Source organism: Acanthochromis polyacanthus, chromosome 6, assembly GCF_021347895.1.
Source record: "Acanthochromis polyacanthus isolate Apoly-LR-REF ecotype Palm Island chromosome 6, KAUST_Apoly_ChrSc, whole genome shotgun sequence".
In the NCBI taxonomy this organism is placed as follows: Eukaryota; Metazoa; Chordata; class Actinopteri; family Pomacentridae; genus Acanthochromis; species Acanthochromis polyacanthus.
The window spans coordinates 9847529-9861801 of NC_067118.1; the positions used below are offsets into that span (position 1 = coordinate 9847529).

Genomic DNA, 14273 nt, shown 5'->3' on the forward strand with positions numbered 1-14273 from the left:
TGAAAAGTTGGTTTGAAATGAGGAAGTGAGTTCGGCTCAGTTCAAAACTGCAGAGGAAACTGAGACGCACATTGCCGTGATGTGACTTTTGTGGTCTGGAGAGCGACAGAGAGAAAGAGACACCCTGAGCTGCTGTCGCTTCTGTTTCTGCTACATCTTCGCATTATAAGTCCGACTTCTTCCAGTGGAACCAAACGGTTGAGAGTTCAAATGGGCTGAAGCGACTCTCTGCTTCGGTTCACCATCGATTCCAGGATGAACAGCAACAAATCGGTGAGCTCGGCTGCAATAAAAGCGGAGATCAAGCGGCACGGTTCTCTCCAGAGTACCATCAACAGACTGTACAAGCAGTTTGAAAGAGTGGAGGACCAGCAACTGCGATCAGGCCTCAAAGTTTACCTGCACAGCATCCAAGGTCAGAACCTCTTTATTCAGACGTACTTCTGCTTGTTGCACAGATGGAAGTTAAATATTACCTGAAGGGCAAACAGGTTGCCATTTTAACACTTTAATGCACCTGTTTTTATGACAAACAGTAGAAATCTTGTGCAAACCGAAGCTCATCACCTTGCTGAGGTTCAGTTTTGGGGTGTGGAGGAACTAGACGGTGGAGATGATTGTATCTTCCTCTGTGCTTCCTGTGTTTTTTCCGGGAAGATGTGTTCATTTTTTTCATTTCTAAACCTCCCATCCTGGCGGCCCATACGCTGGTGGCATTTATTTATCAGTTGGCCTCGTGGACACTGAGGCCGACCAATGGCGACGTCCTTCAATAGCCATCGCCATGGTAGCAGGATGAGACCTGCTGAGCGGCCTACTTCCTGGCTGCCAATCTGCAACTGCCCTCAAAGCCACTTCCTCTCAGACAAACAGGCTCTTTACTTGTGAAGTCGATCACTTTTACATCATTTCCTCATATCTTCACTTCCCACCTTTTCTTGTTAATGTGACACAACGTGTAATACCGTCAAACACGTCAGGTTTCTTTTCATCTTGTTGCAACACTGATATACAGATTGGTGACACGTTTTTAACACAAGATCAGAAAAAGAAAACTCCTTTGTTGAAATAGATTTTTTTGAAGGAGAATATTTATAAATTTGTATTGTATTTTGTCCTTTAGCTTGAAGTAGTGAATGACTCTAGGTGGCTGTTTTTATAAACACTACCGTTCAAAAGGTTGGAGTCACTTAGAAATATGCTTATTTTTGAAGAAAGGCAGTTTTTTCAATGAAGATAACAATAAATGAATGATAAATCCAGTCTAGACATTGTTAATGTGGTAAATGACTATTCCAGCTGAAAACAGCTGATTTTTAATGGAATATCTCCATAGGGGTACAGAGGAACATTTCCAGCAACCATCACTCCTGTGTTCTAATGCTACATTGTGTTAGCTGATGATGTTGAAAGGCTAATTGACGATTGGAAAACCCTTGTGCAGTTATGTTAGCACATGAGTAAAATTGTGAGTTTTCATGAAAAACATGAAATTGTCTGGATGACCTCAAACTTTTGAACGGTAGTGTATGTCAAATGTTGAGTCAGAAATTTCATCTATGTGAACTGTTTATCCATTAGTTATACCTTGTTAAACAGTTTATACGTTACTTTTAACAAGTTAAAGTGTTTATTTATTTCTGTTTAGACTTGCAGCTAACCGTTCCTTTTAGTTAAGAACTAACCAAGCTGTTTATTCTTTTGCTAACTCCTTCAGATGTTAATTTTAGCTATTCGAACTGTTTTCAAGATACATAAAATTACTACAAAGAAACACAAAATAAATATAAATAGACATAAAATGAATGCAAGAATGCTTACAATGGTTCTTTCCAGGCATTACTGTGATATGCAGATATATAATGGTAGTAAAAGTAAAAAAAATCTGATCAACAAATACATTTGATGTAATATTATAGACAAAAAAGTTAACTTTATTTATCCTTGAGGGAAGATTTGCAAGATAGCCAGTAGATAATATAATCACCTTTACTAGCTTTGTGAAAGTAGCAAAAGTGATGAAGGCCCTTTAAAAGCACGGGTTCCACAATGTGAAAACACTTTATTATATGCAAAAGTCCTGATTTCAACTTTTGTTTTATCACTAAAATGCACTTACACTAACAAAAATAAAACTCCTTACTGTTCAAAATGGTGTAAAAATGTTTCAGTGTGTTTACATAGGTGCTACATTCAGCCGCTTACTGGACTATATTCATTTTTCCAGTTCAATGTATTGTTATTTTTTAATTGTTAAGTCTGAATTTGTTGGAAGGGCCAGGTAGATTCTCATTAAAATTGCTAAATTACGGATAGCTCACATTGGAATTTTGACAAAATGACACTGCAGATGCCTGCAGTTATGTCAGTTTACTTGAAACACATCTGCCACTGAAACCACAAACATGACGAGTAGTTTTACCATCTCGTCCGAGCAGCTTGAACAGGAAGTTCAAGGGAATTTCAACCACAAATCTCTGATGAACAAAGCTCTCATTCTCCATAAACTCTTCACTGATGAACTCCTGTTATTTTACAGCATTTCTTGCAATCGTATCACCCACAACGGCTGCCATTACGTCTGCTAACACTTTTAAAATGCTTAGGTTTGCTGCCAGTATACAATAACAAACCTCAAATGAGCACCATAATTCAGATGAGTCAAAATGACTCATCTGTAAGTATTTATTTTGACTGAGTAAAACTGAATTACAGAGTTTCTAACTGTCAGTGTAAGCGGTCAGGATGATATAGACGTCTGAAATAAAAATTCAGACTAATTGGGGTAACTACAATGAGTCAAAATGATGATTTTTGCAATTTTAATTCTCCAACAAAGTTAAACTAAACTTTATTGTTAGCAGAATGCTGATTCTCATCTTTTCATAGTGTACAGAAAGAATAATATAAATGTACAATACAAACACAAAGGATGAATACAGTGCCAACAGTATTTTCATTTACTAAATGTTAAAGAAGCTGAACATTTGTTTGGGATTTTGTAGGTCACTTGGGGTCTAGCTTTACATAAAGCTGATACAAAAGATTAATGTAACCACACAATGGTGTCGTGGACCATTGTTTTGAAGCCTCCAGTTTGGAATATGGCCGTCGCCACCTTGTTTTCATGCAGTTAAAAGTGATATGCGACTATTTTGATCTATATGTTACCATAATTTACAAACTAAACACCATGTTGTATTGAAAAAGACTTGTAGCTAGCAGCTGAGAGCAACATTTACATTTAAAAAATGATATGTACGCTTATTGTTTCTTAGAAACAAATGATTAGTAACTTCTAGCTGTTTCGCTAACTGGTTACCTACTATTTTTTTCCATTCAAATTGCCTGCTAGCATGCTTTAGCATCGGGTAATTAATAAAGTTATCCATCAAAACATGAACTTACCTTGTGAAAAAACTACAAATGTCCCTCTGAATGTGAGTGATTACAACATCGGACAGTTGTCAGACATCTCCATACGACTTTTTTTTATAGCATCAATCAACTTATCAGTGATCAGAAAAAAACTTTAAAAAGGGATTTACTTCAATTTTTATATACAAAGATTATATTGTTGTTTTAAGATTAAAATTAATTGTTAGTAACTACTGGCTATAGTGCTAGCTAGTTAGCTACTACTTGTTCCCACTCAAAATGGCTGTTAGCCTGCATTAGCATCAACTTACTAAATAAGTCAGCCTTTAAAGCACCTTAATTTGCATAAAAGACTGGAAAGGTGCCTTAAAATGTCAGTTATTAGAACATCAGACAATATTGAACAGACATCTCCATAAAAAGTGATTAGAAAAGTCTAGAATCCAGCCATTTTCTGTTTTTGAACTCGGAGGTGACATGATTTTTCTCTAAATTTGGCCATCATCTATCTATCCATTCTCTATTCACTGCTTTATCCTCACTATGGTCGCGGGGGGTGCTGGAGCCTATCCCAGCTGACTTGGGTGAAGCCAGGGGACACTCTGGACAGGTCACCAGTCTGTCACAGGGCTACATATACAGACAAACAGTCACACTCACATTCACACTTACGGACAATTTAGAGTCATCAATTAACCTCAGCATATTTTTGGACTGTGGGAGGAAGCTGGAGTTAAAATTGGCCATAATTTCCAAAATAAACACCATGTTGTAATAAAAAGATTTAAAATTATCAGTTGATCATATGTTTTACTTTTTTAAAAACTATACGCTTATTGTTCTCTGATTCATGATTAGAAACTGCTAGCTCTCTTTTTACCTACTTATCTACATTTTTTCCTGTTCAAACTGACAGTGTTATGAGCTAGCATTAGCTTTAAAATGACTAATTAAGTTAGCTTTCAAAACACAACCTTAATTTGTGTATAAAAAAACACTGCAAAGGTATCTTAAAGTGTCAGTTATTACATCACTGGACAGCTGTTTCACAGATGTCTCCATATGCCCTTTTTATGGCATTTAATAGCTAATAATTAACAAAGTGATTAGAAAAGTCTGAAGTCTGTAATTCAATCATCTTGTCGTTTGAACTCGGACGTGACATGAAATAGTTTTCCTCTAAAGTTGACCATAATTTTTAAAATAAATGCCACGTTGTATTGAAAAGGCTTGAAACTAGCAGTTGAGACCGTCTTTTATTTTTAAAAAAGTACGCTTATTGTTCTCTGCATAAAACAGGATTAGTAACTAGATATCTGGCTGCTGAAAAGTCCAAAATTCATGTACAAATGAAAGGAAATGGTTCCACGCTGTTACTGTCTAGCAAAGGATGTGTATAAACTTAGAAGCACCTAGCTGCAATGGGAACACGCTCTTGTGGTGTTTCCCGAAGAAAGGAACGAAGGAAAGAAAGGTGAATTTGTGTTCAAAATAAGGCTGGCGGCTGAACGTAAATAAAGGCTTTGTGAAACATCGGGAGCTTCAGAACTGTCTGGTGGGTTTGCTGCATTGCGTGACCTAAATATACACACGTGGACAAAATTGTTGGTACCCCTCAGTTAAAGAAGGAAAAACCCACAATTCTCACTGAAATCACTTGAAACTCACAAAAGTAACAATAAATAAAAATTTATTGAAAATTAAATAATCAAAAACAGCCATTACTTTTGAATTGTTGATTAACATAATTATTTAAAAAAACAAACTAATGAAACAGGCCTGGACAAAAATGATGGTACCTCTATAAAAGATTGAAAACTATTTGACCAGAGTGACATGATTAACTCAGGTGTGTCATTTAATTGACATCACAGGTGTTTCCAAACTCATAATCAGTCAGTCTGCCTATTTAAAGGGAGACAAGTAGTCACCCTGCTGTTTGGTGAAAAGGTGTGTACCACACTGAACATGGACAACAGAAAGCGAAGGAGAGAATTGTCCCAGGACATCCGAAAAAAAATGATAGACAAACATCTTAAAGGTAAAGGCTATAAGACCATCTCTAAACAGCTTGAAGTTCCTGTGACAACAGTGGCTCATATTATTCAGAAGTTCAAGACCCACGGGACAGTAGCCAACCTCCCTGGACGTGGCCGCAAGAGGAAAATTGATGACAAATTGAAGAGACGGATCGTTGGAATTGTATCCAAAGAGCCCAGAGCAACCTCCAAAGAAATTAAAGGTGAACTCCAAGGCCAAGGTACATCAGTGTCAGATCGCACCATTCGTCGTTGTTTGAGCCAAAGTGGACTTCATGGGAGACGACCAAGGAGGACACCACTGCTGAAAAAAACTCATAAAAAAGCCAGACTGGAATTTGCAAAAATGCATGTTGACAAGCCACAAAGCTTCTGGGAGAATGTCCTTTGGACAGATGAGACCAAACTGGAGCTTTTTGGTAAGGCACATCAACTCTATGTTCATAGACTCAAAAACCAAGCATACGAAGAAAAGAACACTGTCCCTACGGTGAAACATGGAGGAGGCTCAGTAATGTTTTGGGGCTGCTTTGCTGCATCTGGCACAGGGTGTCTTGAAAGTGTGCAAGGTACGATGAAATCTGAAGACTATCGAGGCATTCTGGAGAGAAATGTGCTGCCTAGTGTCAGAAAGCTTGGTCTCAGTCGCAGGTCATGGGTCTTCCAACAGGACAACGATCCAAAACACACAGCCAAAAACACCCAAGAATGGCTGAGAGAAAAGCGTTGGACTATTCTAAAGTGGCCTTCTATGAGCCCAGATCTGAATCCCATTGAACATATGTGGAAGGAGCTGAAACATGCCATTTGGAGAAGACACCCATCAAACCTGAGACAACTGGAGCTGTTTGCTCATGAGGAGTGGGCCAAAATACCTGTTGACAGCTGCAGAACGCTCATTGACAAATACAGAAATGGTTTAATTGCAGTGATTGCCTCAAAAGGTTGTGCAACAAAATATTAAGTTATGGGTACCATCATTTTTGTCCAGCCCTATTTCATTAGTTTGTTTTTTTAAATAATTATGTTAATCAACAATTCAAAAGTGATGGCTGATTTTGATTATTTAATTTTCAATAAATTTTTATTTATTGTTACTTTTGTGAGTTTCAAGTGATTTCAGTGAGAATTGTGGGTTTTCCCTTCTTTAACTGAGGGGTACCAACAATTTTGTCCACGTGTGTATATGTAGCAGGTGGCAGGAATTGATGGGACTCAGAAACACCCCACAGTTTAATCATTTGTTCGTTGTTTGATTTCCAACTGATAAATAATGGTCATTTTGTAGTAGGATCGCAATAGTGATCATCAGCAGGTAACTGACACAGTGTTCATGTCATAGTTACAGCGAAGCCTTGCCGGCAGCTATATCTAGCAATGGGAAATCCTAAACAAAGCCATCAATCCAGACTATAAGCCATATCACTGTGAAAATTGAATGGGGTGGTCCTTGTGTCATTTCTGATTTCCCCTGAAAATTTCATCCAAATCCGTTAATCCGTTTTTGAGTAATGTTTCACACGGACAGACAGACAGACGGATACACAGATTCACAGAGAAACGTACACCAATCTTCACATAACTCCACTGTTCCTTGGCAGAGCATTGACAAAGTGATCAAACAAATGTGATAAGAAGAACCTAATATGAGAGAAACCACATTTCTGTTTTTTAGGTGACCAGTTCAAAAAAAAAAAGTACAAGAGGTCATTAATTCCATTCCTACAGCACAACGTAACTTGATTTTTGCCGTTGTACAACCTGCAAATGCAAACAAAGCCTTCTTATATACATATTTGTCCGTTCAGATCACCAACTGGTTGTAGCGCCAAATTTGTTTTAACGTCGCAAATGTCATATGGAAGAATGATAACACAAAACTTTCTTAATAAATTCATGGGAGACCACAAAACGCTGTAAGTAGAGGACGTCGTAAACCGAGGACCTACCAACTTCCCACCGCTGCTGAGGTCTAAACAAGCATCTCACCTCTTAATGCATCAGTTTATTTGTTAATCTGTTGCCCTGTTTGTCTGTGAACTGAAGGTCAGTCGGCTCCCTGGTGGATTTGGGCGAATTTTCGAGGTCTTTTTATGCCCCGGCAGCTTCTGACACACTCTGAGAGGCTTCCCCAACGTGTAAAAACATTCAGCTGAATAATTTTCTTTCATATAATTAGGCTTGTGGGGTGTAGTGGTGAGGATCAAAGCCAGAGAATCCTCACAGGAGGCCTGGATCAGTGAGTGTAGAGTTCAGTGGTGCTAAAAAGAGAGCCACCGCTCTGTTTGGACTTAATAAGGTGGTGGAGGCTGCAGAAATGGAGCTCCTGGGAGTTGAATGAAGACATTTAAATGTGAATCTGACGGTGGTGATCGCTGCAGCGTGGCGGCAGAGGAGGAGGAAGATAGCGAGGGCAGCTCACGGTGAAGGAGAAATGAAAAATCACCCAGCATGACCACTGCCCTTGGCCAGCGTCCATCTGACAGCACCTGACAGCCTGTGTGTTGCTTTGTCTGTATATGAATGCGCATGGACGCCTGCATGCGTCTGATTTTCTGTCATACGTGGGTGTTAATGACATTCACCGTGCAGCACTGCAATCTGCTGCAACCTTACGTGCACTTTAACTCACACAGCCGCCGCTTTACAAATGGATTCTTGACGCTCCAGAGTGTGTTTTGGTTTTTAAAAAGGAGCCAGTCTGAGGTTTCACCGGCGTCGGAGGCTGCAGCTCACAGGTCGAACGTTTTCCCCTTGAGCCAACTCCGGTTTTGTCGGAGGGTCTTTGGTATTCAGTGCGAGTAGTTGTTGGCCTCTCGCTGACTGAGAATGGGAGGAGGGAGCAGGCCGAGCAGGTGGACAGTCACATCCTGGATGATGGAGGCTGCTGCACCGAGGGGGAAAACACACTCTCTGATTCCACATCATCAAGGCTTTTCTGGGATCAATTAACATGAAATTACACCCGGTAATAACTGGATGTGTAATCATGTTTACTGCAGTGCTGCAAACAGCATCATAGTAGAATTCCTCCTCTGACTTTGGGTGTACTTTCAGCTTACAACATAAAAAAATGTGTGTGTTTTTTTTCACTCATTCATTAGAAAATCTATTTTTCTCATCTTGCATTGCAGTAAAGTGAGTTTTAAATAAGTAATGCGACTGAATGTAAAAACAAATGAGGAAATTGAGATGCATCTCTGGTTAATCCATATTCTCTCTCTGTCTCTCTCTCGCTCTCTCTCTTTCTCTGTTATTTTTTTTTATCAGAGATTAATTAACATGAAATTAAACCTGGTAATAACTGGATGTGTAATCATGTTTTCTGCAGTGCTGCAAACAGCATCATAGCAGAATTCTTCTTGTGCTTCTGGGTTTATTATCAGTTTGGAACATAAAATTTGGGTATTTTGAAGAACATCCCACGAGAGATTTCATTCCCCTCATCTGGCATAGCAGTAAAGTGAGTTCTGAACAACAGGCTGGGCTTAATATGACTATGAGTGAGGAAATAGTGATGCATTTACTGGTATTGCACACAGAATAATTGCAGCAGTTCCTCTTGTGTTTCTAGGGGTATTATCAGCTTAGAACGTAAAAATTCTGTATTTTTAGGATAATTTCATGAGAAAATCAATTTTTATTGTCTTGCATTCCAGTAAAGTGTATTGAACTATTAATTAAACTAATTGTGACCATAAATGAGTAAATTGTGATGCTTTTTAATTTTTTTTAGCAATATAAAATACATAGATATATAATATCATTACTATTGGGCTACAGTCAGCATAATAGCAGAATTTCTCTAGTGCTTTTGGGTATAATAATCAGTTTAGAACTTGAAAAATGTATTTTTTGGCTCATTTCATTGGAGATTTTGGTTTCCTTGTCGTGTATTGCAATAAAATGAGTTTTAACTATTTGTTGGTATAAATATAAGAATAAATGAGGAAACTATGATGTATTTTTGGTACACATTTCCTCTGTCGCTTTCTCTCTCTCTCTTTTCTAAATCAGAGAGTGATTGGTAAATGGTCTGTATTTATATAGCGCTTTTCCACCTACAAGGTACCCAAAGCACTTTACATGATACGTCACATTCACACACTGATGGCGGAAGCTGCCATGCAAGGCGCTAACCACAACCCATCAGGAGCAGTTAGGGGTTAGGTGTCTTGCTCAGGGACACCTCGACATGAGCATGACGGGCTGAGGATCAAACCGGCAACCCTCTGGTTGCAAGACGGCCACTCTACCCACTGAGCCATGCCGCTAACACTAAACTACACCCGGTAATAAGCGAATGTGTAATCATGTTTGCTGCAGTGTTTCTGGTGTTGCACAGAGAATAACTGTAGCAGTTCCCTGTGTGCTTTTGGTGTATTATCAATTTAGAACAGGAAATTTATTTTATTTTTAGGCACATTTCATGAGAGATTTTATTTCCCTCATCTGGGATTACAGTGAAGTGAGTTTTGAACTATTAATGGGACTAAATATGGCAATAAATGAGGAAATTGTGATGCATTTTCGGTTAATGCCCTCATCCATTTTCTCTCTCTCTCTCTCTCTCTCTCTTTTAAAATCAGAGATTAATTAACACTAAATTACACCCAGTACCAACTGGATGTGTAATCATGTCTGCTGCAGTGTTTCTGGTGTTGCACACAGAATAATTGCACCAGTTCCCTTTGTGCTTTCGGGTGTTTTATAGGTTTAGAACAGGAAAACTGATTTGCTTTGAGGAACATTTGCTGAGAGAATTTATTTTCCTCGTCTTGCATTGCAGTAAAGTGAATTTTAACTAGTAATTGGACTAAATATAACAATAAATGAGGAAATTAGGATGCATTTTTCGACTATTTTTAGTTTGTACACTCGTCCATTTTTAGTTTTCAGTTTCTGGTGTTGCACAAAGCATAAATGCAGCGGTGCATTTGTGTTTTTGGGTGAATTATCAGTTTGGAACCAGAAAATTCATTTCTTTTGAGGAACATTTCATGAGAGAATTTCAGTTCCACGTCTCATTTTGCAGCAAAGTGAGATTAGAACGATGAGCTAGTGTACTTATGACAAGAAATGAGGAAACTGTGATGCATTTTAAAAAAAAAACAGTTCTCAGTTTGCTGCAGTGTTTCTGGTGCAGCACTGAGAATAGTCTTCAGTTTGTTTTGAGGAACATTTCATGAGAGAACTTCTTTTCCTCATCTTCCATTGCAGTAAAGTGAATTTTGAATAGAACAGAATTCCTTCAGCGATCCAGTCACGCAATCAGACATTTTTAAAAGTGCACTAAGAAATGCACGAGTACTTAATATAACACAAAAATAGTATGTGCAAGTGTATCTATGAAAACTGTTGGATTTAAATTAGATTAAAGATTAATTATAAAGAATTAATTGAGCTCAATATCCCTCTGGGCAAGGACACTGTGGTGCATTTTTCACACTTTTGAGTTAATATTCACAAATAATCATTGAAACATACAATATAGCAACGTTTTGTGTTAAATTCTGACTTTTTTACACTCTGTGGCCCAGATATTGATGAAGGCTCATGCTGTGACCCCACTTCTGTTAATGAACACATGCCGTAGAAGCCAATGGACTGCGGATCGATACACTCCCAGGGAATCTCTTTCACTCACATGTACAACACACACACAGAAACACCATTTTGATATCCTGGGAGCGATACAGAATGTACCAAAGGCAGAGGAGGAGGAGGAGGAGGAGGAGGAAGGACATGGAGGAGATGATGATGGTGCCATCAGAGCCAGGAAGATTGTAACACCTTAGCAACAAACAAGCCAAACCTCCCACTGAGGAGGAGCCACACAACCAGAACACACTCCTGCAGGAGGCTGATGAAACTAATCTGGCTGCTGCCCTGATAACAAATCTGGAAATCACACCCAGTCTGATGCATGCATCTGTCTTTTTTTTTGTTTTTTTTGTATTGTAATCTGCAAACATTTAGCAGCTCATGTGTGCTGCTGCTGTTTCACCAGCATCCCCCACCTCCTGCTCTAGAGGAAGATGGATGGGAGGGGACGAGCAGTAAAAAGCAGCAGAGACCCCGCACAGGCTGAGAGGAAATAAAAAAGAGCTTCTGCATTGTATGGATCTGCTATCGGAGCGAGGAGGGGCCTGTGGAGGGAGGAGATTCCTATCAGTGTGTGCGAGGGCGTGTGCGTGTGCTCGGACTCGCTGAACCTGCGTCTGTCGGGAGGCTTCGGAGCCGCCTGATGCGCTCGGAGGACGCGGCGCGGCCCAGGAGACGGAGAGAGGGGCGGGATGGCCGGACGCGCCCTCGCTCGGTCGTGCGTCTGCAGATATCCGCCCGGCTCGGCTTGTGTCGGCTCCTCCAGCCCCTCGGCGGTGTCCTTCCTGCGAGGCTGCCCGAACGGATGCTGCTGTCAGCGCACATGTGAGGCTTTTTGCGGTGATCCGGAGCGGAGCGCAGAGCCACGCTGCTTCACGGTGACACTGATGCATTTTTAAACACTTTCACCTTTTGCTGCCGATGACGTCTGATGCGGGCCAGTTGTTATTCTGAGGAAGGACTGAGCAACATGTAAGGTGATGCTGCTGTTGCTGCTGCTGCAAAAAACAGCTAAATAAGGTCAAGTAAATAATTACCACCAGGAATGAGGCACCAGACTCCACAATGAAGATCTATTTGCCTCAGCAGCTGCACACATATGCAGTGGACAGAATTTAATTGGGTGTTTTCGAGGAACAAAAGAGCGGGTCGGACTGTGAAGGGTTGTCGGAAAGAGTGGATTTAGTGTGAAAATTATAGTGTGAGTGGAATTAAAATCAGAAACAAAGACAAATAGGGATTTTGGGGGATGGATGAAAGCGGCAGACGCTCTGCTGTTGTGTCTTCCGAGGAGAAAGTTAATCTCCCTCCATGTAAGTTTTTTGTCTCCGTCACGCCGTCAGATTCTTCCACATCCCAGCAAACTGGCAAACTGTCAGTTGTTCATGTCGCTCCGTCTGGTTTCCTTCGTGTGCCGAGTGTCCACTGAAGCCTGACCTCATGAGCGGAGGCGGCGCCCTGCAGCAGCGCACCACCTACCTCATTTCCCTCACCCTGGTCAAGGTAGAGGCCGTGGAGGAGAATGGAGGGGAGGCCAAGACCGGTGCGCAGGGGAAGGAAGTGGAGGCCGAAGGTGGAGCTCCTGCACGGGCTGAAAATGGAGCCAGGGTGGTTTTGGGGCAACCACAAAGAGTCGAGGACGGTGGCGTCATTGGGAAAGGAGGCGGTGATGAACTCAAGGATGGAGAGAGGAAGAACCTGAGTCCCCTGACGGACAAACTTCCCCCCAGTGGGAATGAAAAGCCACCGTGCAACCTCTCGATCCCGCTTCCTGCTGAGAGAATCCAGAAGTCTTTAGTTGAGCAGACCACACCAGAGGCGAAGCAATGCAGGTCTCCAACGCTGACAACGACAGAGGCGGTGGAGCCGAGCCGCACCCCGACCAGGACCAGCCTCCCCATCCGGCCGGCAGGTCAGCGACCAGTGAGTCTGCTGAAGTCTCACAGCTCTGTGGCCACCCGAGGTCGAGACTCCAGGGAGGGCCGAGAGCGAAGCCCGACATCAGCCCAGAGCCTCGACCGCAAGGACTGCCGGGTGGTAACACGCTCGCCGGGCCCCTGCAGAGCCTCCTGGGCTGAGGCGAGCCGGCCTGAAGGGTGGAGGGACCTCCGGGACGAGGGTCAGGGTGGGATACCGCTGGAGATCGGAGGTGGCATGGCTGCAGTGATGAGGGACATACCCAGGAAGGAGAGGCTAAAGTCAGGGTCGACCTCCCTGCCTGCACCTCCCAGCCAGGCTGCGAAACCGGCACGAAAGGGCAAAAGCCGAACGCTGGATAACAGCGACCTGAACAGCCTGTCTGAAGATCTGGGTCTGGCCAGAGAAGCCCAGCAGGCTCAGCAGGGCCAACGAGGCTCCGCAAAGGACCGGAAGATGCTAAAGTTCATCAGTGGCATCTTCACCAAGAGCAGTTCGGGGGCGGCGGGGTCATCGTCCACGGCACCTCCGGTTTACATCCAGAGAGACTCCAGTGAGGAGGAAGGTAGGAAACACAACATCTTCAACCATAGAGGCGGCTGAGGTTCAATGCCAGTCCTTCTGCATGCTGGAGTGTCTTTGGGCAAGACCCTGAACCTCAAGTTGTAGCTGGTGACAGGCAGCATCTTGCATGGAAGTTTCTTTGCTGTTGTTGTGTTAATGTATGAGAAACAGAAAGTGCTTTGAGTACCACTAAGGTAGAAAGGAACCATAGAAGTGCAGACCATTTACCATTTAAGCCAAATTTTCATCTACATCCAGACGGAAACCTTCATCTGTGCAGAGGCATTTAGAACCAGTCTACCCGGGGTTGGGTGGGGTTGATCTCATTAAAGAACCCAACACAGAACACATTTACAGGCGATAAATCGGTCACGTGTCGAGGAACGTTCCTCCCTGAAGCCAAACTGACGATAGATGAAGTTCTTTGATCTGAGGACTGACAATGGAAGCGTCTTGGACAGTTTTAATCTAATTCCCCTCAGAGCTCGGCCCGATTTCACACCGCTGGAGGGGTAATCTGCACACTGACACTCAACCCCACACAGACACACTTAAGCAGCGTTTCCCAGCACGGCTTTAAATCTCATAATGAAGCCAAAGGGGAGACGGAACCAGTGGCGGGATCACAGATGGATTGCACCGCTCCAGCTGATTTCTGCTTTTTTTTCTTTCTTTTTTTATCCACAAAGCTGGAATGGCTGCAAATTGGTGGTGGTGAGGGGGCAGCAGAAGACATGATATGTGTTCACCCACGTCAAAAAAAAAAAAGGG

General features: G+C 41.9%; 1 protein-coding gene across 5 annotated transcripts in view; it reads left to right on the top strand.

The window, feature by feature from the left end:
* Positions 1 to 240: 240 nt before the first annotated feature.
* agap2 (ArfGAP with GTPase domain, ankyrin repeat and PH domain 2) overlaps positions 241 to 14273 on the top strand; it is a 46703-nt gene continuing 32670 nt past the window's right edge. For 2 of the 5 annotated variants that reach the window (XM_022202797.2, XM_022202799.2), the window contains exon 1: positions 241 to 415. In XM_022202797.2, coding sequence (XP_022058489.2) covers positions 256 to 415 — 160 coding nt within the window. In that variant the 5' untranslated portion in view covers positions 241 to 255. Of the gene's footprint in view, positions 416 to 11231; positions 13504 to 14273 lie in introns of those variants that run through there. The other 3 variants (XM_022202795.2, XM_022202794.2, XM_022202796.2) reach the window with 3 other exon arrangements.